This window comes from Lissotriton helveticus, chromosome 7 (assembly GCF_964261635.1).
Source record: "Lissotriton helveticus chromosome 7, aLisHel1.1, whole genome shotgun sequence".
NCBI lineage: Eukaryota > Metazoa > Chordata > Amphibia > Caudata > Salamandridae > Lissotriton > Lissotriton helveticus.
In genome coordinates this window covers 1773117951-1773144868 of record NC_136068.1, presented here as the reverse complement: position 1 = coordinate 1773144868, position 26918 = coordinate 1773117951, and the positions used below count along the sequence as shown (strand labels likewise).

The following is a 26918-nucleotide window of genomic DNA, read 5'->3' as shown; positions in this document are numbered from 1 at the left end:
CTAAGAAGGGCTGCCCTTTGGAAAGATTTTGTGTGCTCCAACATTGCAGAGAGCGATATGTGCAGCTGTCTACCAACACCAGATCTGTAAGTTGACCCGGAGCTTGGTTCCACTGTTGTGCTAGACATTCCTGTAGTGGACGGATCTGAAGTCTTGCGTAAGGGACTATTAAGATGCAAGAGGCCATCATCCCTATTAGCTGCATGAACACTTGAGCTGGTAGTGAGTAATGCGGTTGAAATTTTGTTATGATGGCTTGCATACTGGCTATCCCGGTGGGGTTGGGGTATGCAGGATTTTTTTTGAAGTACCAATTGTTGCACCTAGATACTGTTGGGTGTGGGACGGCTGGAGATGTGACTTGGTGAGGTTTATTGTGAATCCTAAGTTGTGAAGCAGCTGGATTGTGTTGTGTATGTTTTGTTCACAATCGCTGCGTGACTTGGCTGTAAGAGCCAGTCTAGGTAAGGAAACACATGAATGTGTTGCCTTCGTAAGTGGGCTGCTACCACCGCGAGGCATTTTGTAAAGACTCTGGGTGCTGTTGTGACTCCGAATGGAAGGACTTTGAACTGGTAATGTTGCCCGTCCACTATGAACCATAAGTATTTCCTGTGAGCAGGGTGAATAGGAATGTGGAAGTATGCATCCTTGAGATCTAGAGTGGCAAGGAAATCTCCTTGTTGAAGCAGAGGGAGGACCTGTTGTACAGTGACCATGTGGAAGTGGTTGGATTGTATGTACAGGTTTAGCAGTCTGAGGTCTAATATTGGCCTGAGAGTGCCGTCCTTTTTTTGGAATGAGGAAATAAAGGGAGTAAATCCCTGTACCTTGGTGATGTAGGGGGACCGGTTCTATTGCATGCTTTTGCAAGAGTGAGAGAACCTTCTGCTTGAGAAGCATGAGATGTTCTGTGGACATTGGATGTTGTCTGGGAGGTATGTGTGGGGGAGTAGAAGTGAGTTCCAGGCAGTAACCATATAGGATAATTTGTCTTACCCACCTGTCTGTGGTGATGGAATTCCAGACAGGTAGGAACTGTGATAGTCTTCCCCTGACCGGAGTGGAGTGGTCTGGGGAGCAGAGGGAAGTCACTGTTTTGTGGTGGGGGAGTTGCAGGTATTAGAATCATGCCCTATCCCTCTGTAGTTGTTGCCTCTGTAAGTCCCTCTAAAATAACCTGTTAGGGGAAGTTTGGGTAGGGCTTTTATAAGTTGGGTAGGGCTTTTATAAGTGGAAGATGTTATTTCTGTGCCTTGGTCTTGGAGGAGCCCCGAAAGAGAGGGGCGACGAAAAGAACCTCTACTAGTTGCTGCTTCTAGAGCCTGTAGAGCCCCCATAGATTTGGCTGTTTGTGCCTTTTTTTATCTTTTCTAAAGATGTATCCACATTAGGTTGAAGGAGTAGTTTCTGCCCTGTAACTCCAGTACTGTAGTAGGGGTATCTCTGTTATAGTCATAATCTAGTGAATAGTCCCGCCCATGTGCGTGGGGCCCGGAAATCAAAAATAATCTCTTAAATTGTCAGAAAATTGCAGAACTGCAAAGACACTTAAGAGGAAATTTAAAGACAAATAATGCAGCCTATATTCACAGGCTACACTGTCCAGTACTTCAACTAGAAATTCCACCCAAAAAAACCACAAAAAGCACAGCCTGCCCAGTTTCTCCCATAGAGAAACTTGCTTCTACCAGTAAAAGCCTCTGGAATGATAGAGAGGAAGGCATGGACAGACAAGCCCCATAGGCTGACATTATGTGGCTTAAATAGGATACTGTGCCTTTAAGAGAACTTTCCAGAACTTCTCCCAGTATCCCAGAATGCACAGCAGGTCCCTCTTACTTTCAGTTCTTTTTGAAGGCGCAACACCCCAGACCTGTAGCATTCCTTACATGAACATCTCTCTCCACCGGGGAGGCGGGAGGGCACTTATGACTATAACAGAGATATTCCTACTGCAGAACTGGAGTTACAGGACTGAAACTACTCCTTCTGTAGTAGGGGATCTCTGTGTATAGTGTGGAAAAGTAAATTTTGCCATGTTATATGTGCCTACGTGTTCCCCATGTTATGTCATATGTGCATGATCGATATGCATGTATCCCCTTTCTGATCAATTAAAGACGCAATTACAGTTGTGTCCATCTCTAGTATGCCAGTTTCCAGTCCTCGTGAAAGCTACGAGTATTAGGCCTATATAACCCTACGTTGCCACGTTTTACAGTGTGCACGTTAATTCATTGAATTGTCCCCGTTTCTAGGCCTCAAAAGGGCCCGGACTCAGATTCAGCTCCTGTTTCCTGAGCCCTCTCCAAGGAGCGATACAGCCCCCACCTGTATCCCTGACCCTTAGTTTACTTTCATGCCTCGCAGTGCCCGGCCCGGCCTGGCTCTGCCCCCCAGTCTGCCAAGAGTATGTTATGTTTCTAGTTATCAGTTCAGCCCTCCTTCTCTGCATTCCTAAGTTACTGAATCGCACCAATAGTTTTCGTCATGGTCTAGCCTTTATGTCTCCATGTAAGAGAAATACTGTATTAATATTCATAGAACATTCCTCGCACACGCAATACAAGTAGAATTATGCACGCATCAGTCTTAGCGTCTGTTAGCCTTTACCCTGATACCTTTTGGATTCTATCAACATGTACTCTAAACACCAGATACTAGATATGCCCGGGTACATGTCGCTCTGACACTCCAGACTTTAGTCTCCTCTTCTAGCGCAGAAGTCATAGCCCCCAGTTCTCCCTGGTAACACGTCATTGCCCGTTTGCGCGCACCACTAGGTTAGAGGTCCCAGCTGCTCAGGTAGCCCCCTCCATGTTTTCGCCCCTTTTATGACATATTCTGTTACGTTTGCATCACATGTCTATGCATACGCCCTGTACACGCCTTCTTGTTACATCATTTTGCCTTATCTTCCGCGACTGTTACGAACCACGCCTACTGCTACGCCTACTGTATTGAATGTAATGTATTCTGTTTAACTATATATATTGTGCACTGTTATTAAAAGTTATCCCTTCCCTCCCCTTATGCGCATCATTCCCAGATCCTGCCCCCGGCAGCTGCCATCCTATTCCCGTACAGGCTGTCCTGTTCCTGTCCTTTTATGCCTGATTAAAGCCTGTAAACTTCAGCTACCTCTAATCTTGACTCTTATTTATTGAGCTACCTGTTTATTGATTAATTCCGAAAAATAGATCCGGTAATAATTTATTTATTTACCACATAATGGCGCCCGAATAGGGACTTGCCCTTTCCACACGCGCCGGAGAAGCCACGCAGGCCCCCTGATCCTCTGCAGCCGTGACGGAACCATACCGTGCACGTGCAGATATTTCTGCTTCAAGTATCCCTCAGGCCCACGGAGGGGACGGAGGATGCGGTCCAGCGTCCAGACGAGGCGGTGAGGAACGCGGCGAGTCCCGACCAGAGCCCAAGCCGAGAGTCCAAGGTCCGAGGTATCCGGAGGCCCACCTGTAACTGAAGTCCGAAGTTCGTCCGTCCGTCGTCGTAGCAGTCCAGTCCAGTCCGAGGCCTTCCGCTCTTGCTGCCCGGTGAGTACCGTTGCTGGGGTAGTATCTAGACAGGGTCAATTAATTTGTCTCTGGTCCGTGGGTTTGGGTACGCAAATCCAACACGAAGTGTTCACTTAGGTGGACGCGGGTCCTGACGTGTCTCTTTATGGGACCGGTAAGTTTCGTGCTGTTTTAGCAGTGCATCTAGTTATTCTAGTCAGTTCAGTTCTCGAGAAATTCATGTGTTCTGTTTCCAGTATTTCAGGTACTATTCTGTCCGAACTGTTATTCCATGTGTCTTCAATGTCGTGGTATGAGTCATTTGTTTTCTTAAATTATTATTGTGTTTATCGAGTATTGTATTGTGTCCAGACTCCAGCCTAAGTTATGCCTCTGTTCACGAAATTACGTCAGTTAAAAACTAGAAAAGGTCTGCTCGAGGAAGCAGTTCCTGTCCCGCCTAGGGACAGTCCAGGTCATTTTATGTATCATAAGCATGGCATAAGTGCCATATTATATCTAGACTTATGGGTGGAGTACACCAAAGACTTAGAAGAAAAGTATAGATGGCCCGTATCAGGTACGTGGGATGCCGAGTGCATCATGCGAGTAGAAGAAATATTATGGAAAAAGAAAGCCAGACAGTCCCAGAAAGATGCCATCGAGTTATGGCGCAAAGAATCTCATAAAAGAACCGAAAAAGAAATCAGAAAGTCAGAATTAAGTAGAGAATCCTCAGAAAGAGCCCAAGAAAGGGAATTAATTGAAGTAGGTGAACGAGTTAAAGCCGAACAGTCAGACAGACAGAGAAATGCCCTTATTAAGGGTATGTATCCTCTTCTTGCCGAGGGCTTGCCAAAAGCAACCCCGGAAGCACCATGTAATTTTCCGCCGCCATTAGTTCCGATTAAGCTACGTCACAAACCGACCGCAGCTGATATTTTTCTCTCGTCCTATTTGGACGACACAGTCCCAGAGTATGCAAATCCTGCTCCGCCAGTTCCTGTAAATAATGTAATTCCTGTTCCTCCAGCCACCGGGGCACCTGTTACAGTACCTGTTACGGTACCCCCGGTCCAGCCCACAGTACAAGTACCCGCTACATCAGTCACTCTGCCAGCCCGTACAGTACCCGTCGACGATTCCAGTTTAGGAGCCGCGGGGGGTGGAAGTCCTCCTCGTACCCCGCCCCAACACAAACGTGTAACGTTACTCGAGTTACATGAACGTGCGTTACAGCGTACGCCCAAACCCCAGTCCGTTGCAGATATTAGACGAGCTCTTACTGAATGCCGTTATGATTCAGTCCCAGGCGATGATAATATGGTTATATATTCATTGCGTGTAAGACGGGTGACCGAGTATTTGGACACCCTACCGAATATGAAAGAAGATCTAGACAGAATATATCGTTTCATCCGTACAGGAGAAGACCCAGAAAGTATTGGCGAAGTCATGTCTCAAAGGAAAGCCGAGACTCAGCTCATGCTATTAAAGTTTCTAATTAATTGTTTAATAAGGGAACAAGATTATCCGACTAAAGATCCGACCGAAATGAGAGTTCTGACAAGGTGGAGTGATCATATAGCCGAGGGAAGACACAAGACACTCAGTTGTATAGAGAGTATGTACAGGAAAATTCGTAAGGAAATAATAAGGTTACACGAGAAACGCAAAGCAGCACAAGTAAACGAGAAAGAAGACAACACTGATACTGAAGAGGTAGAAGACGAGAATACCGCCAGAATAGCGTATGTAGGTAGAACTAGACTTCCCGACCGACATTCACGTCTAGAACATAGGAACGTTTTTCCTCTTCCAGCACCAGAACAAGGTTCTCTTGAGCAAGTATTTCAAGCTACCGATCACATTCTGAAATCACGTATCGGTTATAGTGAACTTAGTACCATGCATGAACAAGAACTAGCCCGATCAGCAGTTCGATGGATTACTGATTCTACCACTTTTCCAGACGAAATAGTGGCACAAATGTTTCTGAAACTGCCCCCAGCCGAGCAGCGACTGGTGGGTATGTATATGATCCAGTACCTCATTACACTGTATGAGGGACAACATTCTGATCCAGGTCCGTTACATGATGTTCTGAACGAGTTACTCCAGTATAAATGGAGAGGTTTAGGTACAGATTTAATTAGTATCATTCTAGAACAGCGCCAGAAATATAGAACGTTTTTGAATCCGCATTTTGTTCACGTCTCACCTCCAGAAAGTAAACCATTTTACATGGATAGACAGCATCCGTTACGAGAAGTACACCCAGTTAGGACAGCGGGTGGTGAAATGCAACGAGTATTTGTTTACACTCCTATCACAAAGATGGAACTCTTAGAGATGAAGAAATTAATTCCCTGTCACGACAAAGATCCAGCAGGGTTCCATCGAGAATTAAAAGACATGCTCCGTATGGGAGAATACACGTATCCAGATATCATTAAAATGCTAAAGGTCCTGTTGCCCGCAGGGGTATATGAAAAACTCAAGGAAAAAGAATGGGAGGTGGGAGAGAAAAAGATTGATTGGACAGCTCTAGAAGCTGAAGATAAAATACGAGTACCAGGTACCGGTCTTGGGGACAAATGTAAAGAATTGCCCGAGTTATTGATACAAGTTTTGCCAAGGTTATTATCCACGAAAAAGGAAGATTGGGATGCAATCTCAGCATGCAAACAGAAACAGGATGAAGACACTAGTGATTTTTATTCTAGATTTGAAAAATGTTTTATTATTAACAGTGGTTTGAAGACAAGTAGCGAGTCATACCCTCATCTTTTTGTTACTAAACTAGTCGAGAATTCAAGTGCACAAGTTAAAAATCGAGTTTTGAAAGTCGAAAGTACCTGGCAAGCTAGTACCCCGTCACAAATGCTTCAAATGCTCCAGTATCACCAGAACAGAATCAGGGAAGAGCAAGAACACGAAAGGAGACGTATGAAAGATACGAAGATGAAAGTGTTAGTTGCACAATCTGTTCCACAAGACAGTCAGAAGAGGGGTCCGAATCAAGTCAGTCATCCTGCAGCTCCCGTTAAAGGGACATGCAATTATTGTAAACAGCCAGGTCATTTTATAAACGAGTGTGCAGTTCTGAAACACAACATAGCTACTGGTAAGACTAAAGAAAGACCACGTCCGCCTAGACAAGAACAAGTACCACAGACTTCTCAGTCGCCACAGAATGCACAACAGACAGTTCCAGCACTGCAGCCTATAGCTGCAACACAACATGTCACACAGCAGATGTACCAGTATGCCCAGACAGAGTATCCAGAGTATCAGCAGTATTCATGAAACAGCGTAGAGAGGGAGGTAGGCTTGCCTCTCATCGAGATACCTGTAGATCAAGAGGGTCCCTATGTACACAGTCAAGTATTAGGGAAAGACAGAAAGTTTTTGATTGATACAGGGGCAAGTAGGACTACCATCAGTCATGACGAGGTTCCAGGGGCTCCGCTCTCAGGCTCTAGAAATGTTTCCCTTGGATTTTCAGGAAAGCCTATTGTGAACGAGATTTCAAAACCAGTTACTCTAGAAGTTGGTCCATTGTCCCGAACTACTGACTTGTTACTTACGAAATCATGTCCAGAAAAGTTGTTAGGCATTAAAACGCTGAAAGAATTGGGTGCAGTTATTTGCTGCTCTCCAGAAGGAATCCGATTGTTTTTGCGTGACTTTAAAGGTCACTATGTATTACGTGATTTTGATCCAAGACTATCAAATGTACCGCAGCATTTATGGGCGCAAGGTCCAACTGATGTAGGTTTTATGCAAATCACACCCCATCGTGTGACCCTCAAGCAAGGTATAGTCTTGCCACGAATCAGACAGTACAGATTGCCACCTGAGGCTGTAGCAGCCTTATCTAAAATTATTGACGAGCTTATTGCTCAAGGAGTGGTTGTAGAAACTGACTCCAATGTATGTAATTCTCCTATCATTCCAGTCATGAAACGTACCGATCCAAATGCACCTCCAGTATATCGATTAGTGATTGACCTTCGAGAACTTAACAAATGTATCATACCCCAGTATCCAGTAGTCCCAGATATTTCATCCCTATTGACAGCTATTGATTCTGAAGCTACATTTTTCACTGTTATTGACCTCAAGAACGCATTTTTCAGTGTCCCGATTCATCCAGACAGCCAGTACCTTTTCGGTTTTTGTTTAAATGGAAGGAGCTATAAATTTACACGAGCTCCTCAAGGTTTCACAGAAAGTCCTAGTATTTACAGTCAAGCACTTAAAAGACAACTAGACAATATTCACATGCCAACTGACACTGCCCTGCTCCAGTATGTCGATGATCTACTGATCACAGCCCGTTCTGAACGTGACTGCGACCGAGCGTCACTTACAGTTCTGTATTTCCTAGCCGAGATGGGGCACAAGGTGTCCCCTTCGAAGCTTCAGTTCTGTGTCCAGCAAGTGATCTACTTAGGCCACTTACTGTCCAAGTGGGGTAGGCAGTTGACACCAGATCGTATCCAGTTAATAGCGAATCTTCCACAGCCCAAGACACAGAAGGAGGTACGTGCTTTTATTGGCCTCACTTCTTACTGCAGACAATGGATTCCTCAGTATGCATTTCTAGCCAAGCCACTGATACAGTTAACGACACAGGAGGCAGCCGTATCGACTGTTCTCCCTTGGACATCTGAACATACACTTGCTTTTAATGAATTAAAGAAAGCCTTATGCCAAGCACCTGTTCTAGCAACACCGAACTACAGTAAGCCTTTTACACTTTTTGTCACAGAACGTGATGGTACTGCATTATCTGTTCTCACACAAGATCAAGCAGGACAGTACAAGCCCTGTGCTTATTTCTCTAGCACATTAGATCCAGTAGCCCAGGCTCTGCCTGCGTGCCTCAAGTCAGTTGCAGCCACAGCTCTAGCAATCAGACAAAGTGATTCCATAGTATTAGGACACTCCCTGACAGTACAAGTTCCACACTCCGTGGAAGTTCTTTTAAACCGAACACAGACTCAGCACTTGACCATTGCACGTTTAACAGGTTATGAACTGACACTGTTTCAGCCACACATAGAAATCAGACGCTGCAACGTTCTAAATCCTGCTACACTGTTACCGTCAGTTACTTCAAATCCTGCCACACATGATTGTGTGGAAGTCATTAACACTATGACCAAGCCATGGAGAAGTGTGGCTCACTGGTTAGAAGCGGCAGACCCTGAAACAGATGTCGGCCCGGGACCAGGGTTCAATTCCCGTCGCGGCAGGGTCTTGGGTCAATGTCCGCGGACTCGATAATTCTCGCCTAGGTGCCTAAGCTAACCATGGGTCCCACTCTGCAACTCTGGGCAATAGCTTGCTTAATCTCCACAACGGCCCTATCAGCGCCGGGGATGCCTGGCTGCACCTTGGGGGTGCCCAGGAGGGACCATCTCACAGGGAAAGCCAGGACGGGTTCCCCAGCGGTATACAGCGCCAGGACACTCCGAGATGGAGTAACAGTGCGCTTTACAAGTATACATTTACAAGACCTGACAGACATTGCATTACCTAATCCCGACCTGACACTTTATGTGGACGGTTCATGTATGAGAACAAATACAGGAGAACTAGTAGCTGCGTATGCAGTGACTACTGACACTGAAGTTATTGAAACACACCGTATTGACACGCTGTCTGCTCAAGCAGCAGAGCTAGTTGCTCTGACCCAAGCCTGCATACGTGCCAAGGACCTGAAAGTAAACGTATACACAGATTCACGTTACGCATTCGGAGTTGTAAACGACTTCGGAGTACTCTGGCAGGAGAGAGGTTTCATGACTTCTCATGGAACCAAGATTCAGCATGGTCTCCTCATTCAAGCTCTGTTAGATGCAATACATTTACCGACAGCTATCGCTATCATGAAGTGCAAGGCACATACGAAAGTTACTGACATCATCTCCCAAGGTAACGATCTAGCAGATCGAACAGCCAAGCTTACAGCTCAGACACCAGACATTCCAGTCAACAAGACACAGACATCCATTCCAGAACAGACTACTTGTATGACAGTTAAGGACCCTACACAAGATGTCATAGACATACAGTTACATGCTACTCCTGAAGAAATCAAAAAATGGTCCGAACAAGGAGGGGTCCAGACAGATCAGGGATGGGTGACGAAGGGAAAAGCCACATGGTTTCTCCCCGACTCTATGGTTCAAGTCATCATTAATACCGCACATAGTCCAGCACATTTAGGAGAAAAAGCTATGTTAGACAGTATACAGAACCTTTGGTTCAACAAGCACTTACGAGCTGCAGCCAAGCAGAAAGTCCGTACTTGTATGATATGTTGTCAATTCAATCCAGGTAAAAGTGTCCCGGTGGAACAAGGTGGATTCCAACCTCCTGACCACCCTTTCGAAGTCCTCCAGATGGATTACATTCAGATGGAGCGATGTCGAGGTTTCAAGTATGTCCTCGTAGTTGTATGCGCTTTGTCCAGGTGGACAGAAGCATATCCAGTTCCAGATTACACAGCCACGACCACTGCCAGGCAGTTGGTTCGTGAATTCTTTCCCCGCTATGGACTCCCTAGGGTCGTGTATTCTGATAACGGCCAGCCATTCTCATCCGAGTTAATGAAACATGTTTCCCTTTTGTTAGGGTACCAGTGGAAGTTCCATTGTGTGCGCCATCCTGAAGCAGCCGGTCTCGTAGAGAGACATAATCAGACCCTGAAAATCCGTATTGCCAAGACATGTAAAGAGAAAGGTGTAGACTGGCTAGTTGCCCTGCCAGTTGCTTTATTTTTCATGAGGATGGTTGCACATTCCAGATCAGGTCTGTCCCCTTATGAGGTCGTATTCGGCCGCCCCCCAAACATGTGGGGTACACCTAAACCCCGCAGTATTACAGATGTTTCCAGTAATATGTTGACAGATTACCTAGCTTCCTTGATGTCTGCCCTACACTCTTGTCGTTCACAGGTTGCCGCTGCATTTCCAGACAATACTGAAGTGAAACCGCATGAGGTCATTCCAGGTGACCTAGTGCTAGTACGGAACTTTGATCGTTCAAGTCCACTGGAGCCTCGTTGGAAGGAGCCGCGACTTGTTCTCCTGACCACCCGCACGGCCGTGAAGTTGGAGGGCCGCAAGGGGTGGGTCCATCTGTCCCATATAAAGAAGTTCCATGGAATTCGTGAAAAAACATTTTCAAAGGATATTACTAAAGACTGCCTAAAAACAGACTCTGAACTTAATTCTGAACTTAAAGTTCCTCTGTTAGAGAAAACCCCGCAACAGGAGTATAAGTTGAAGCTTCGGTCTAGTAAAATAAGTCAGCCAGTTTAATTGTCTAAGTCCCTCTCGGGTGAAACGGTTAGACAGGTCCCTGACATGTATGAGATAGACCCCCATAGTGAGAGAGTTAGTCAAAACTCTATACGATGTATCGTCATTCTAAGTTTCTTATTGTTTCTAAGTTTAATGGTTACCTGCACAAGTTATGCATTACATTTATGTTTTCCAATTTCTCATGTAAATAAGTTTTCTAATGCTACAGTAGAGCACACATTTAGTGATCTGCCTCCTCACGAGTTATCCTATCGTCTTGCTATGAGAAATAATACATTTATAAGAATGTTACACTATTCACACCAGACCAGCAATGCTACTAATTGTTGGGTGTGTGGTCGACTCCCCCCTTTCCAGACACCGAAGGGAGTTCTGCCACTCTTTCCATATCCGTTTTCACATAATGGTTCGTGTGGAGCATGGTCCACGTTAACGTCATCTTCCAATGATATGTCCCTTCTGAATAGAACATGTTTCCCAGACAAGGAAGGTCTCTCCCATAGAACAGGGTTAGATCTAGAAAAAGAAGTATATGATTTAGGTAATTATTCTTCGAATTTTATGGTCCTGAATGTTCAGTCCGATACTACTCCAGATTTGCCTGCTATTTCAGTATTACCAGTCAAAGGCGAATTATGTGTCAGAAAGAATGGTTCCGCACATGTAGGACATAGTGATTGTACTATTACTGTCGAGTATAGTGACAGTGGGAAATCTATTTTTAAAGCCTCACGTCATTCTTATTTTGTTTGTGGTCAGACCGCATATGTTCGTCTGCCCCTCGATTGGGATGGAACATGTTACATTGCCTTCCTACTGCCACCAGTTTTTCTAGCCCCATCTGATTATCACAGAAACACACATCTAGTACACGTCAGACATAGAAGGGAGATCGAGTCCCCAATTTTCGATCAAACTGAAACTGCTCTAGAACAGTATCAAGATTTTAATAGGTTTCTTTTTCTTTATATGCCCTGTCCAGAATAGTAAGTTAATACGTAGGTTAACCAGAACCCTTGAAGCAGTAGTGAATGAGACTGCTTCTGCTCTAGGTAACCTAACCGAAGAGCAATCCGCTATGAGATTTGTCGTGCTCCAAAATCGTCTCGTTCTTGACGTCATACTGGCCGATAGAGGAGGAGCATGTAGAGTCATCGGATCTAGTTGCTGCATTTTCATTCCTAATAACGCGCCGTCTGTTTATTCAGCTATAACCAGACTTCATAAAATTGCCCATCAGTTACACCAGAATCCAGGCACCTGGACATGGTCCGGTTGGCTCTGGAGTATCATATCTGCCTGGGGATGGAAAGTATTGTCATTCCTGGGTATTGCAGTAATGATCATATTCAGTTGCTGCCTCTGTATACAATGTGGCCCTGCGATTTGCGGCATGTGCGCTACCTCTTGTATTCCTAGTCCTAAGTCCCGTTCCAGGACAATTCGAGACGAGCAAATGATGCTATATGAAATGATAGATGGTATCATGAAAATAGATGTTTCCTGATGGAAACGTAGCGCACAAGGAGGGAATGTGGAAAAGTAAATTTTGCCATGTTATATGTGCCTACGTGTTCCCCATGTTATGTCATATGTGCATGATCGATATGCATGTATCCCCTTTCTGATCAATTAAAGACGCAATTACAGTTGTGTCCATCTCTAGTATGCCAGTTTCCAGTCCTCGTGAAAGCTATGAGTATTAGGCCTATGTAACCCTAGGTTGCCACGTTTTACAGTGTGCACGTTAATTCATTGAATTGTCCCCGTTTCTAGGCCTCAAAAGGGCCCGGACTCAGATTCAGCTCCTGTTTCCTGAGCCCTCTCCAAGGAGCGATACAGCCCCCACCTGTATCCCTGACCCTTAGTTTACTTTCATGCCTCGCAGTGCCCGGCCCGGCCTGGCTCTGCCCCCCAGTCTGCCAAGAGTATGTTATGTTTCTAGTTATCAGTTCAGCCCTCCTTCTCTGCATTCCTAAGTTACTGAATCGCACCAATAGTTTTCGTCATGGTCTAGCCTTTATGTCTCCATGTAAGAGAAATACTGTATTAATATTCATAGAATATTCCTCGCACACGCAATACAAGTAGAATTATGCACGCATCAGTCTTAGCGTCTGTTAGCCTTTACCCTGATACCTTTTGGATTCTATCAACATGTACTCTAAACACCAGATACTAGATATGCCCGGGTACATGTCGCTCTGACACTCCAGACTTTAGTCTCCTCTTCTAGCGCAGAAGTCATAGCCCCCAGTTCTCCCTGGTAACACGTCATTGCCCGTTTGCGCGCACCACTAGGTTAGAGGTCCCAGCTGCTCAGGTAGCCCCCTCCATGTTTCCGCCCCTTTTATGACATATTCTGTTACGTTTGCATCACGTCTATGCATACGCCCTGTACACGCCTTCTTGTTACATAATTTTGCCTTATCTTCCGCGACTGTTACGAACCACGCCTACTGCTACGCCTACTGTATTGAATGTAATGTATTCTGTTTAACTATATATATTGTGCACTGTTATTAAAAGTTATCCCTTCCCTCCCCTTATGCGCATCATTCCCAGATCCTGCCCCCGGCAGCTGCCATCCTATTCCCGTACAGGCTGTCCTGTTCCTGTCCTTTTATGCCTGATTAAAGCCTGTAAACTTCAGCTACCTCGAATCTTGACTCTTATTTATTGAGCTACCTGTTTATTGATTAATTCCGAAAAATAGATCCGGTAATAATTTATTTATTTACCACAATAGTCATAATCTAGTGAATAGAATGGCAAGCCCATCCCCACACCAAAGCGGCGGTGGAGAAAAGAGAAATAACACCACTACTGTGCGAACAGATTTCGCAGCGAAGCCTGCACAACCTGAGCGTCTGTCCTGGCATCAGTATCCAGGCAGTAATGCTTAGCAAAGGTATGGACCGACTTCCAAGTGGCCGCCTTGCAGATTTCTGCAATTGGAACATTACGGAGCAAAGCTGTCTACCTGGTGGAATGAGCCTTAGGTTTACCCCCTAAGGTCTTATTAGCTTTTTGGTAACACAACTGTATGCAGGACACAATCCACCTAGAGATAGACTGCTTAGAGGTCGCAAGACCCGTCCTGACCGATCCATAATTGATAAACAATTGGTCTGACCTACGAATATCCTTGGTTTTATCCAGATAAAATTTCAACACCCTCCTAACATCCAGGGAATGTAAAGACCTTTCCGCTGGAGATGAAGGATTCTGAAAAAACGTAGGCAAAGTTATGGTCTGGTTGACATGAAAATCAGAAATAACCTTGGGAAGAAAGTTAGGGTGAGTACACATAACAACCTTAGCAGCATGAAATACAGTATAAGGTTCTTGGCAACACAACGCCTGAATTTCACTCACCCTGCGGGCCGATGTAATGGCCACGAGGAACGCCGCCTTCCAGGACAGGTGCTGCAACGAAGCCTTATGAATAGGTTCAAAAGGCTCCTTCATCAATCTGGACAGCACCACATTCAATTCCCATGAAGGCGAAGGAAGCCTGACAGGAGGGAACACTTTCTTCAAGCCTTCCAGAAAATCTTTGATCACAGTGATCTGGAAGAAGGAAGTCTGTGAAGGGCATTTCCTGTAGGCAGTCAATGCAGCAAGATGAACCTTAATGGAATGGACATTAAGGCCAGACTGCGTCAAATGTAGAAGGTAAGGAAGGATGACATCTTCCTTGCACGTCGTCGGATCATAGTTCTTGGACTTAGACCAGATACAGAACCTCTTCCACTTGTAAGCATAGGAAGTCAGAGTGGAAGGTCGCTTAGATTCCTTCAGTATGTCCATGCAATCTTCGGGCAGATTCAAATGGCCATATTGCTCTATCTCAGGAGCCATGCCGCCAAACTCAAAGACGAGAGGTTGGGGTGCAACATCTGCCCCCCAAACTTCATGAGAAGGTCCGGCCTGCACAGCAGCCGTACGTGAGGAAGGAGAGACCGGTGAAAGGTCCGTGAACCACCACTGTCTGGGCCATTCCGTGCAATCAGGATCATCCGCGCCCTGGACTGGGACAGTTTGATGAGCACCGCCGGAATCAGGGGAATGGGTGGAAAAGCGTACAGAAAGCTGTTCAACCAGTTGATCCATAGGGCATTCCCCAGCGTCCCCTGCTGGTAGTACCTGGAGGCGAAGTCTCGGCATTTGCTGTTTTCGGCAGTGGCGAACAGATCTATGTCTGGAGTTCCCCACCTTGCGAAGACTTCTCCTAGTACTTCGTCATTTATGACCCATTCATGGTTTTCCTGAATCAGTCTGCTCAGTGCGTCCGCCTGAACATTCTGCACACCTGGCAGATGGGTAGCCTTTATCGACAGTCCTCGGGCCAGAAGCCAATGCCAGATCGCCTGCGCCTCTGCGACAGAGTGCGCGATCTCGAACCCCCCTGCTTGTTGAGGTAATACATCGTGCTCGTATTGTCCGTCTGTACAAGCAGAGAGTTGGTCTGAAAGGACGGAAGAAAGGCCTTCAGTGCCAAGTGAACAGCTCTGAGTTCCAGGAAATTGATGTGATACGTGGACTCCGTCGGGGACCACGTTCCTTGTATCTGTAAGTCTCCGGAGTGCACCCCCAGCCGTGGAGAGACGCATCCGTCACGATAGTCTGTGTGGGAATGTCCTTGTGAAAAGGAACCCCTCTGAGGAGATTCTCCGCTGAACACCACCACTTCAGAGACTGAAGAGCATGCAGAGACAGTCGTATCTTGTCGTCCTTTCCTCTGATCCCACTGGTCCTCCAAGCACTCTTGCAACGGTCTCATGTGCAGTCGTGCGTGTGGCGGAAGATACACGAGGCCATCGATCCCAGCAGAGAAGACACCGTCCTCACTGTTGTAGATGGAGTGGTCAGAAGAGCCTGAGCCTTCCGAAGAAGTGATAATCGTCGCTCTTCCAAAGGAGACACGCTTGCTGACAGCGTATTGATGGAGGCTCCCAAGTACTGTATGCACTGGACCGGAGTCGGGACAGACTTGGACATGTTGATGTGCAACCCCAGCTTGTTCAGGAGAACGCACGTCTTCTGGAAGTGTGCTTGCGCTTCAGAGAAGGAGGAGGCCTTGATCAACCAATCGTCCAGGTACGGGTAGACGAACACCTTGTTCTTCCTCAGGTGTGCTGCTACCACCGCCATGCACTTCGAGAATGTTCTCGGCGCAGACTTCAGTCCGAATGGCAGTACTGTGTATTGATAATGATTAGCGCCGACTTGGAATCGCAGGAACTTCCTGTGTTTGTGTGCAATGGGCACATGGAAGTATGCATCCTGTAGGTCTATGGCACACAGCCAGTCTCCCCATTGCAGCTGAGGATAAATCTGATGCAACGACAGCATGCGAAACTTTTCTCTGCGAATCCACTTGTTTGCTTGTCGCAAATCCAGAATGGGCCTGAACTCGTTCTTGTCCTTTTTGCGAACCAGGAAGAACCGGGAGTACAGACCTCTTCCTCTTTGAGACAGAGGTACGTCTTCTATCGCCCTTTTCCTCAACAGGATATCGGCCTCCGCCTGGAGCTCGTGCAGCTGAAACTGCGAGCTGACCGGAGGGATTGATGGAGGCGGGCTGGTGAACCGAAGACTGTATCCATTGCAAACAATATTCAGCACCCACTTGTCCTGAGTAATTTTTCTCCACTCTGCCAGAAAAAATTGAACGCTTCCCCCCACCGGAGTGGGTAACGGATGTAGGGGAAGTAAGCGCTCAGGGCCTAGACCCGGCCGGGCCTTTAGTCGCTGGTGCCGACTGGTGGCCGCCTCTGCCTTTCTGGCACATCAGGAACGGTCTTCGGAACTGCTGCTATTGTTGCTGCTGCTGCGGTTCTGAAGACTGGCCACGCCCTCTGCCCTGTCCACCGAACCGTCTCTGGAACGGGCGGTACGACTTCTTGTTATCCTTTGGTTTTTCCAAACCCACAGCCGTGAGCGTTTCGGCCTCCGCCTTCATGCGGGCCATTTCGTCATCCGCATGTTTTCCAAATAGGGTTTCGCCAGAGAATGGTAGATTGGCAACCCTTTGTTGTGCGTCAGGTTTTAGCGACGTGAGGCGGAGCCAGGCGTGTCTTCGCTGGTTAATCCCATGGCAGAAACCATGCGCCGCCAGCAGGGAAGAGTCAGCTGCGGCACTGATGACCTGATTCGCCACCAACATCCCCTCATTCAACACCTCTTGGAAATCTTCTCTCTTATCACGCGGCTGATGTTCCACAAACTGCTGTAGAGATTCCCAGAGGGCTCGGTCATACCACCCCAACAAGGCCGTGGCACTCGCAGCCTTCATGGAAGTCGCTGACGTCCCACAAACCTTTCTCCCAGACGAATCCAGCCACCTAGATTCCTTATCTGGTGGAACTGTGGAGGACGGAGTGGTGGCATGCTGTTTACGAGCTGCCGTCACAATCACAGAGTCCGGAGGGGGTTCCACCCTTAGAAAAGCCGGATCAGAGTCGGGAGCCCGGTATTTTTTCTGCGGTCTCGAGGGGGCCGCCTTAGTCACCGCCGGGGTGAGAAAAAGTTCCATGGCCGGATCTTCCAGGCCCGGTACCAGCGGTAGTAATGGCCGAGACAGATGTTTCTGGTGCAGCGTCTCCAAGATAACCGATGTCTTGGGCGTGGGCACAGTCAACGAGATGCCCAATTTTGCTGCACCTCGTAAAAGGACGTCCTGGAAAGACACCAGATCATCAATCGGGGAAACCCTTGTTTCCGGTGACTCCGACAAAGTCGGAGAATAGTCCCTGGTCCCTGAAGACCTTGTCCGGGAACGAGACCTGTGCCGCCTGTGGCGCCGTCTCGACCGTGTGGATGACCTGTTGCACGATCGTTCCCTCCTCCTCCTCCTGGAATGTGTTCGCGATCTCCCAGTATGTGGGCGCTCCGCAGGCTTCCGTGGAGGCGTCTTCCGTGGCCTATCCTGGGGTTTAGGTTTTGGGGTCCCCTTAGGTGGCGTAGGGAGCGGAGGCAGTGACACCGACCTCGGTGGAAGGACAGGAGGTATCTCCGACCGAGGAGCGGGCCCATGAGGCGGAACCGTTGGCGGTGGTTGCCCCGCGGGAGGAAGTGGAGGTAGCGGAGGATTGATGGGAGGATCCTCCTTAGGAAGAGGCGGGGGCGTCTTAGGCCGAGGTGGTGTATAAACCACCGAGTACACCGAGCCCGGTGACTTCTTCGGGGGAGGGGACTGCGAACCGGCCCCTCCAGTATGTGAGCGACGTCTCCGGCGTCCTTCACCAGACCCAGTGTGACTTTTGGCGCCATAACTCCTTCTGCGCCGCTTGGGAGAGGCGGAAAGTCTCAGACGCGATCTCTTTCTTCTCGACGTCGAGCGGCGCTTTTCCGGCGTCGAACGTCAACCCCACGACTCCGGCGTCGAACGCCGCCTCCTCGACGTCGAGTGCTTCCACCTCGACGTCGAACGCCGCCACCGCGACGACGAACGGTCAGTCCTCGACGACGAGCGTCGACTCATCCTCTGCACCGTTCGTTTTCTCGCAGTCCTCGACGTCGAGGATCCCCTCGACGCCGACCGTCTGCTCGACGGCGACCGGCGGTGTCGCTTCGGTCCTTCTTCGACGTCGATGGCTCGACGCTGACCTCGATGTCGACGACGAAGACGCCATCGGTGGTGATCTCGATGGTGGCCTACCTAGGCCTTTCGACGTCGATCTTCCACGCTGTCTCGACCCGGAGCCCCGGGGAGATGGGGAACACACCGTCGTCATCCCTCTCGACGTCGTCGTCAATGCAATCGACGTCGACGGAGACCGGGACCATTTGCTGGGCTTCCTGCCTCTGGGGAGCCCCCCAGAGGCCTCGGCAGAGGGAGCCTTCCCAGACCCACCTGCAGCCTGCAGCCGTCTCTCCTCTAGGCCTTGAAGCCTAATCTTCAGCCTGTCCCTCAGGGTCCTTGTTGAAAAGGTCTGACAGATGTCACATTCTTCAGGGACATGTGCTTCAGGGAGACAGCGTATGCAGACGTCGTGTGGATCCGTCTTGGCCTTCTTCCTTCCACATGCTGGGCACTTGTCGAATAGAGCAGGCATTTTAGAGTCCTAAAAAGCCTGAACAAATACACAGGAGTGAAGGGAAACACCAAGTACACAACTGAAAACACTTTTAAAGCCAAAAGTGCACAAAATTCCAATAAACCCTTGAAAAAGGGAGAGCTCAATGCACCGGGGTCCTGTTAGCAGGAGCCGGAAAAAAGAACTGAAAGTAAGAGGGACCTGCTGTGCATTCTGGGATACTGGGAGAAGTTCTGCAAAGTTCTCTTAAAGGCACAGTATCCTATTTAAGCCACATATTGGCAGCCTATGGGGCTTGTCTGTCCATGCCTTCCTCTTTATCATTCCAGAGGCTTTTACTGGTAGAGGCAAGTTTCTCTATGGGAGAAACTGGGCAGGCTGTGCTATTTGTGGGTTTTTTTTGGTGGAATTTCTAGTTGAAGTACTGGACAGTGTAGCCTGTGAATATAGGCTGCATTAAGTGTCTTTGCAGTTCTGCAATTTTCTGACAACTTAAGAGATTATTTTTGATTGCCGGGGTCCACGCACATGGGCGGGACTATTCACTAGATTATGACTATACACAGAGATCCCCTACTACAGAAGGAAGTGTTCCTGATTTAAGGGTCGGTTGAGGATGATAGATTGCACCTCGTTTAAAACCAGATATATACGTAACCACGCATGCCTACATAGTAACACACTTAAATTAATTGTGTGGGATGCTGTGTCTGCTGCATCCAGGGCACATTTTATAGAGGTGTTTGTAATTAACTTTCCCTCTTGTATGAGATCACTTGCCTTGGTCTTATAGTCATCTGGAAGATGCAGCATGAGCTTTTAAAGCTCATCATAGTGCGCCTTGTCATACCTCGCTAGTAAAGCTTGTCAGTGGCAATACGCCAAAGATTTGTCACCTGGGATGCAACTCTGTTACCTGATGCGTCCAGTAGTTTAGACACTTTGTCTGGCGGAGGGGCATCACCTGTGGTTTGGGAATTTGCCTGTTATGGGCATCTGCCACTACTGAGTACAGATGTAAGCTGGATCGCTTGGAGCTGGTTTGTATTTCTTCTCAATTCTAGGATTGAGCACACTAGCTCTGACAGGATCTTTAAAAACCTCAGGGGCATGTTTAATCATCCCTTTGAACATCAGGAGAGTGGTTGTAGTTTTCTGAGGGTGCGAGAATGTCTATAAAAAAGTCCTCTTTCAGAGGGTCTGAATGGAGTTAAACCCCATGGTATTGTGCAGCTCTATTTATTAGTTGCGCAAACCCTACATTATCTGGAGGGGATGGTCTGGAGGGGTATAAATCTGTCTCGGGTACATCTGGGACATTATCAGGTACATCTGGGACATAATCGTCCCAAGAGTCATGAGGTGGGATACTGTGGGTGTCATCAGTATCTGTATCATGATGTGGTGGGTCTATGTCTCCATCCCACACCCTAAATCCTCATCATCATTTTGTGGTGCAGGTGAAAGAGGAGGTACTGGAGTGTGCTGGAGAGAGTATAATGCTGGAAGCTGTGGAGGTGGAGAAAAAGGCCTCACCGGTGAGGTAGCTGTCTTTTTTCTTTGAGGGTTCCTCAGGTTTTTCTGAGGTGTCCAATTTCCTCTTTTTAGATGGTATAGAGGTGACTTATCCGGTAATGGGGTCAATATGGAGTGTCTTTTGCTTAGGATCCGGTGGATCTGGATGGAAAAGTTCCTTTGATCCATTGTCTTTTTTCAGCGCCGAGTACTTGGGCTCCAAGTGGTGTTTTGGCCTATCTTCTTTAGCTTTAGGAGGGGTTTTTGTATCCTTCTACTTAGGTGGAGTTTTTGACTCCTAAGGTTTAGGCAGTTTTTTCGGATCCGAAGTCTTGGATTGAATTTGCTTAGGTGCCGAAGAGTTTGGTACCATGGGTTTTGCTTTGTGCCGAAGGGTCTGGTGTCGGCGGTACCTTGGGTTTATGTTTTGGTGCCGTAGATGGTTTTTCGGCACCGTGGTGTGGATGGCTCATTCCCGAGCTGCCTGGAGGCTTTGTGGGCTTTGGAGCTGTGCCCGGAGGCGGGGCTTCTGAAGTATTATCACAGTGTCGACCCAGACCCAAAGGTGAAGGTGTTACCAGAGCCTTTTGTTGTTTTCGGGGCAGGGGCGTCAACGTCAGTACTCACGCTCTGTTGACCTGGAGTAATCGACAAGTCTTACAAGTCCGATTCATCAGCTTCTGAGACACTGGCTTGTTCATCTCCTGTCTCTGGTTCCGGATCATCGGGCCTGCCTCAAAGATGTTGTCTGGCGCCGAGACGTTTTATCTAGACTTGGTGACGTCGAGACCGGCGATCAGGTATAGTCTTCTAGGACCTGAAAGAATCACAGGCCTGGCAGTGTTGACTCTCGTGTTCTGGTGAGAGACAAAGGTTGCAGACCTCGTGGAGATCTGTGTGTGGGAATTTAGCCCCACACTTGCATTTATTTAAATGGAGTCCTTTCCATATGCTGGTTGATGGCGCAAATCGGCCTAACGGCCCACATCGGCGACCGGACTTGAAAATCTCTTTGGAACTAGATACGCGTTGAGATCGCGATAGAAACAATACTGTCGAGCGGTGAGAGTTTTGCGCTTTGAAGGGGAATCGAAACGACAGACACGAAGCACAGCAAATCACATCCGAACCCGATGGTGGAAAAACAATCTGGAGATGTAGTCGATGCCCATGCGCACTACTAACCAAAGGAGTCAGTCACCTATCTTGTGACTACAAAGACTTCTACAATAACAAAGTGCAAACATCAGAGCCCACCACCAGAGGGCGATCTTTGCAAAAGTACAGCTCATATGCCTCGAGCATAAACATTTTGAACTATTTTCGGTGAGTCTGCTAATTCTTATTGTGGACAAGTATGAGTGGGTAAGCAAAAGAGTACGTATTGCTCCCGTGATTCCTGAGAAAGTTGGTAGTGTTGTGTTCTGAGTTGTCTAATCATTTGTATCTTCATGATATTTGGAGGAGAACGGATAAGACACTATAGCTAATCGGTATTGGCATTTTGGGGACTAATGTGGTAGGTTGGTACACCCTTATACACTGAGGTTCCACTTCCTTGGGCATAGTTATGTGTATGTGCAGAATCCCTGCAACAAAACATGCAAGGGGGCATCATATATATGCCAGGGTCATCACAGCCTAGAGTGGAGTCTAGAAGCACTGACTAACTGGCAGCATTGGAGAGCTGTTGCTTGCAGAAAGTATTTCAGATCCAGTTGGCACAGAGGGATATTAACAAGGTGAGGGATCTGTTTTATCCATTATAAAACCCATGTCATTTTCTGCTTAAGGTGCACAAGTGCCTGTAGGGTTCTCTGTAGGAATACAAGTTTCCTGTGTGCATATAGTGCACCTGTCAGTTGACTTCTAGGATGGTCTTTGTCTTGTGGCATACATACGTTGCCTGAACATTCATGCATGAACTATGATAAAGAAAAATTTACTGGTTTGTTAGTGTTTGCTTTTTTACCCTAAACGCTGCAGGTCATTTATCAGGATGCAGACATTCACCACCATACTAAAAAAACACAAGCAAATGTTTAAATTGCTTCAAATTTTTTATTTGATTTTCACAAGCATGTTTTGAACAGCGAGTGACCTGTAAGGTTGTGGTAGGAACAGGTGCCTGCCCACTTAACTCTCCTAACCCTGAATAGACGTGGCCATGTTTACAACCCTACATCGTTACAACCAAAAGTCTGCTAGTAGATAGTTTTTGGGCAGACACCACACCCTCTCCACAACTACAAATAAGTGCCCATTGCCTACAGCTCGATTTACTGATCTACCCTAGCCCGTCCTCCCTACACCCAAATGTCCATATACAACTCCTTATTGAGCAGTAATGGAAGACTGGTATACTCCCTGAACACCATACTTAATTGATGGGATGCTACAAGATTTTCAGAGAACATCAAGGTAAGGATTAAAGTGACCACAGGAAACAAGTCATACATAAAAATGGAGAAATATTTTCAGGCTAGAACATGCAACTGAATGGTGAAATAAGCCTGGTGAAAGCCCAATATTCAACTGATTGATCTAATCCTTTTAAGGAGTAACCACAGTATTGCAAGCACATTTAGACTCCCCAAGTCTACTTAGAACAAAGTAATGCTTATAATTAATTACATGTTCTTTACTTGTACAACCCATTTTTAAACAGTAAGCAACATTTAAGAGACCGCCCGTCTTGTGAGACCCGGAAACACATAAAATGCTGTCCTAGCTCTCACTCCTAAGTTTGAACAATTACTTTAATTTCAAATTGCACCACAATATAAGATGCAGCATTGCAAGCACAGCCAATGTAAAACACTTGCAAACAAGGTTTTTTTTATCAAACTAGGAAAGGTCACTGACAATACTCAGGAGCAGATAACTGAAGGTACATTTTATAAACTGTGATTTTAAGGATTGTATTATAGTTTCTAAGGTGAGCTGTTGACAGGCTCTCCGAAAAGGCTACGCTCAGTTGAAGTAGAACAGGGAAGGGGCACTGCTGTAATGCTTTTCTGTGACTTAATTCGCATCACAGCAGATCAACCTGGCTATAGCCAGATCAAACAGCCATTTTGCTGCACATATAGTTGGCACCCAGATTAAACCTAAGCAGACAAAAAGTGCTTGACGAGCCATGACTTTGAAGTCAAGTACTTTTGACATAGTGCTCACAACTGAGGTTTAAAGACAGAAAAACATTCACACGGTGTAAAAGAAACAAAATCACTGTCAAACTGAAAAAAGACTCCTGGTCTGTCGCACATCCTACTGAGAGTCCACAGCTGCAATGTCATAGCCCGTAGGCCTCAGAGAGAAGCCTGTCTCCGTGATGCAGCAGACAAAACATGCTGTTTAAACCTGCATGTGAGCAGCCCTATCTGATAACTGTAGATGCCTATGGTCACAAACTACTTTCCAGGTGTTGAAAAGCAAACACAAATGGTACACTCTGCACATACAAATGACTTGCCATGATCTGTTTGCTTTAGATAGTTTATGCAGAGCTGATACATTATTTTTAACACATTTACTTGACAAATAGGATGCTGTCCAGAGACCGAAACAAAATGTCATAAGGAGTTCTTCCCAAGGCCCACAGCAGTGTAGTATTCAAGCTTCGCGGGACCTCACATGTCACACAAACAGTCTACCACGAGTTACAAGGCAGCACTGAATACAGGAAGTTTCAGCTGGTATCAGACCACAGACTGACAAACTGCCAGAAGGTTGATGACAGGTGGATGGGATTTGTAAAGACATCAAAATTAACAGGATGAATCAGTTATGGAAAAGGCCCCATCTTCAGGTAAGGTGCAAGAAAAGAATCACAACGCAAACTATCTGTGTGCCCAGGGAGGATGGTAGGGGATTTGGCTGGTAGGTTGTTAGTCGACCTCTTCAATGGTGGGGCCAGAGGAACCACCACCAGTGCCTGCGCCAGCTCCTGGGAAACCACCAGGCATCCCTCCTGGCATCCCACCGGGCATCCCACCAGCACCCTGGTATAACTTGGTGACGATGGGATTACAGACGTTTTGCAGCTCTTTTTGCTGATGTTCGTACTCCTCTTTCTCAGCCATCTGGGGAAAGGAGAAGACATTATTAGGAACAGATTTGAAGCTTTTAAGTTTGTGTTTCGGGTTCTCTAATAAGCACAGAATATCTGTCTGGTTTAATGATACAGCAACTCAGAGGAATGAATATCCTTTTAAATGCATACCTAACTAATTTGGAGGAAAAATGATGATGTTACTTACCAAGTAAGCATCAGTACTTGGCATGTAGAGCTGTAGATTCACATGCTTTGCATACTTCTTCCATCTATTGTTGGGTACGGATGTTTGCAAGTTGTTTTTCTTGGAAGAAGTCTTTCCTAGTCACAAGGCAAGATGACTCCTCCTTTCAGTGATAGTGCGTATAGTCATCGACTCCATTGTTAGATTACTTGCCCACAAGAGGGTGAGATTGGAGTAAGTAAGAGTAGTATAGAGATGCCCAAGCGTATAAATGTATATTGAAGGACTGCACCAACTACAGGTACCCGGGGAGGCGGGTGGGCGCGCAAGTGAATCTTCAGCTCTACTTGCCAAGAACAGATGCTTACCCGGTAAGTAAGATTAGCCGTTTGAAGAATGTGAGCTGTAGATAAACATTCTTTGCATAGACTGCAAAGGAGTATACTCCCAAAGCGGTGGCTAACCTGTAGATGTTGCAGTTGTCTGAAATAGTGTTTTAAGTACTGCTTGGCCTACATTAGCTTGTTGTCATGCTAACACATCTACACAGTAGTGTTTGGTATATGTGTGCGGTGTAGACCATGTAGCTGTCTTACATATGTCAGCTAGAGGAATGTTACCTAAAAAGGCAACAGAAGCCCCTATTTTGCAAATGGAATGTGCTCTAGGGGGTATGGATAAAGTTTTTCTAGCTTTAGCGTAGTAGCATGCTTAAATGCATTTAATAATCCATCTTGCAATGACAGATTTGGAGATGGGATTGCTTTTGTGAGGCGGAACAAAAATGCAACAAACACCTGTTTGGTGAAAATCTTTTGTTCTATCTATGTAGTACCATAAAGCTCTTTTAAGAAATCACTTTGGGAAGGAATTTAGGATTAGTGTGTAGAACTACCCTGTCTTTGTGTAACTGAAAGAAGGGTTCTTCTATGGTGAATGCCTGTAGCTCACCAACTCTCCTCAGTGATGCAAATGCAATGAGGAAAGCAACTTTCCAGGAGACAAATTGTACGGAGCACTTATGCAAGGTGTTCCATAAGCCTTGTGAGAACAATGTTGAGATTCTAAACTGGGCAGGAGGAATCCTTGGTGGTATTACTCTCTTCAACCTCTCCATGGAAGCTTTGATTACCTGAACTCTGAATAGTGACAGATGTTGCCTGTACTGCAAATACGCAGGCTACTGCTGCAAGGTGCAAACGAATACATGTATAAGCTAGTGCAGATTGCTGTAAGTTTAACAGGTGGTAACAGATGTTTTGTATTGAAGCATCTCAAGGATTGATTTTTTGTTATTGCAGTATACAACAAATCTTTTCCACTTTGCTGCTTAGCAAGCTCTAGTGGTAGGCCTTCTTGCTTCTTTTAGAATACTCATACAGTCTGGTGTTACATTTAAATAATCAAACTATGATTTCAGGAGCCAGATCGCTAATATCAGTTCTTTGGTATTTGGATGTCTGATTTCTCCATGGTTCTGTGTGAGGAGACTGGAGGTGAGGTGTACCTTTTGATGTGAAACTAGTAGCAGATCCAACAGGGTGATGTACCATGGCTGACGGGCCCATGTCGGAGCTTCTTGCATTAGTGTGAAGGATGTTTGCCTGAGCTTCCGAACCAGACATGGAATGAGCGGGAAAGGTGGAAAAGCATAGGCAAATATCCCTGACCAGTTAATCCATTGGGCATAGTCATTCGAGAGTGGGTGTGGGAACCTAGAGCCGAAGCTTGGGCATTTTGTGTTTTCTGCTGTGGCAAACAAGTATATTTGTGGGAATCCCCATTGTTGAAAGTAGGGAAGGATAACTTGGGGATGAAGTTCTCACTCGTGAATTTGCAGTCTCCTTCTGCTGAGAACGTCAGCAAATTGATTGTTTACTCCTGGAGGTGTACAGTCAGAAGATAAATCCTTGTGATGGATTGCCCAATTCCAAATGGCGTGAGTGAGTCTTGAAAATTGGAGTGCCCCCCCTGCTTTTGCACATAATACACTGCTGTCATGTTGTCTGTTCAGACAAGAACAGTTTTGCCTATAAGGTGAGTTTGAAAGGCTTTGAGCGCTAGAATAACTGCTAGAAGCTCTAGATAGTTGATGTGGAGGCTTTTGTGTTTGTTGCTCCACAGGCCTTGTAATGTGTAATATTGGAGATGAGCACCCCAACCTGTCAGACATGTGTTTGCTGTGAGCATGATCTGTGGAATAGGGTCGATGAAAGGCCGTCCTTTTGATAAGTTGTGTAGATTACACCACTGCAG

The 26918-nt window shown here is 46.6% G+C and overlaps 1 protein-coding gene across 2 annotated transcripts in view; it reads right to left on the bottom strand.

Moving 5' to 3' along the window:
• Window positions 1-22462: 22462 nt before the first annotated feature.
• Window positions 22463-26918, bottom strand: part of LOC144770760 (heat shock cognate 71 kDa protein-like) — a 127039-nt gene continuing 122583 nt past the window's right edge. For both annotated transcript variants that reach the window (XM_078655508.1, XM_078655509.1), the window contains exon 9: window positions 22463-24506. In XM_078655508.1, the coding sequence (XP_078511634.1) occupies window positions 24312-24506 (195 nt within the window). In that variant the 3' untranslated portion in view covers window positions 22463-24311. The remainder of the gene's footprint in view (window positions 24507-26918) is intronic.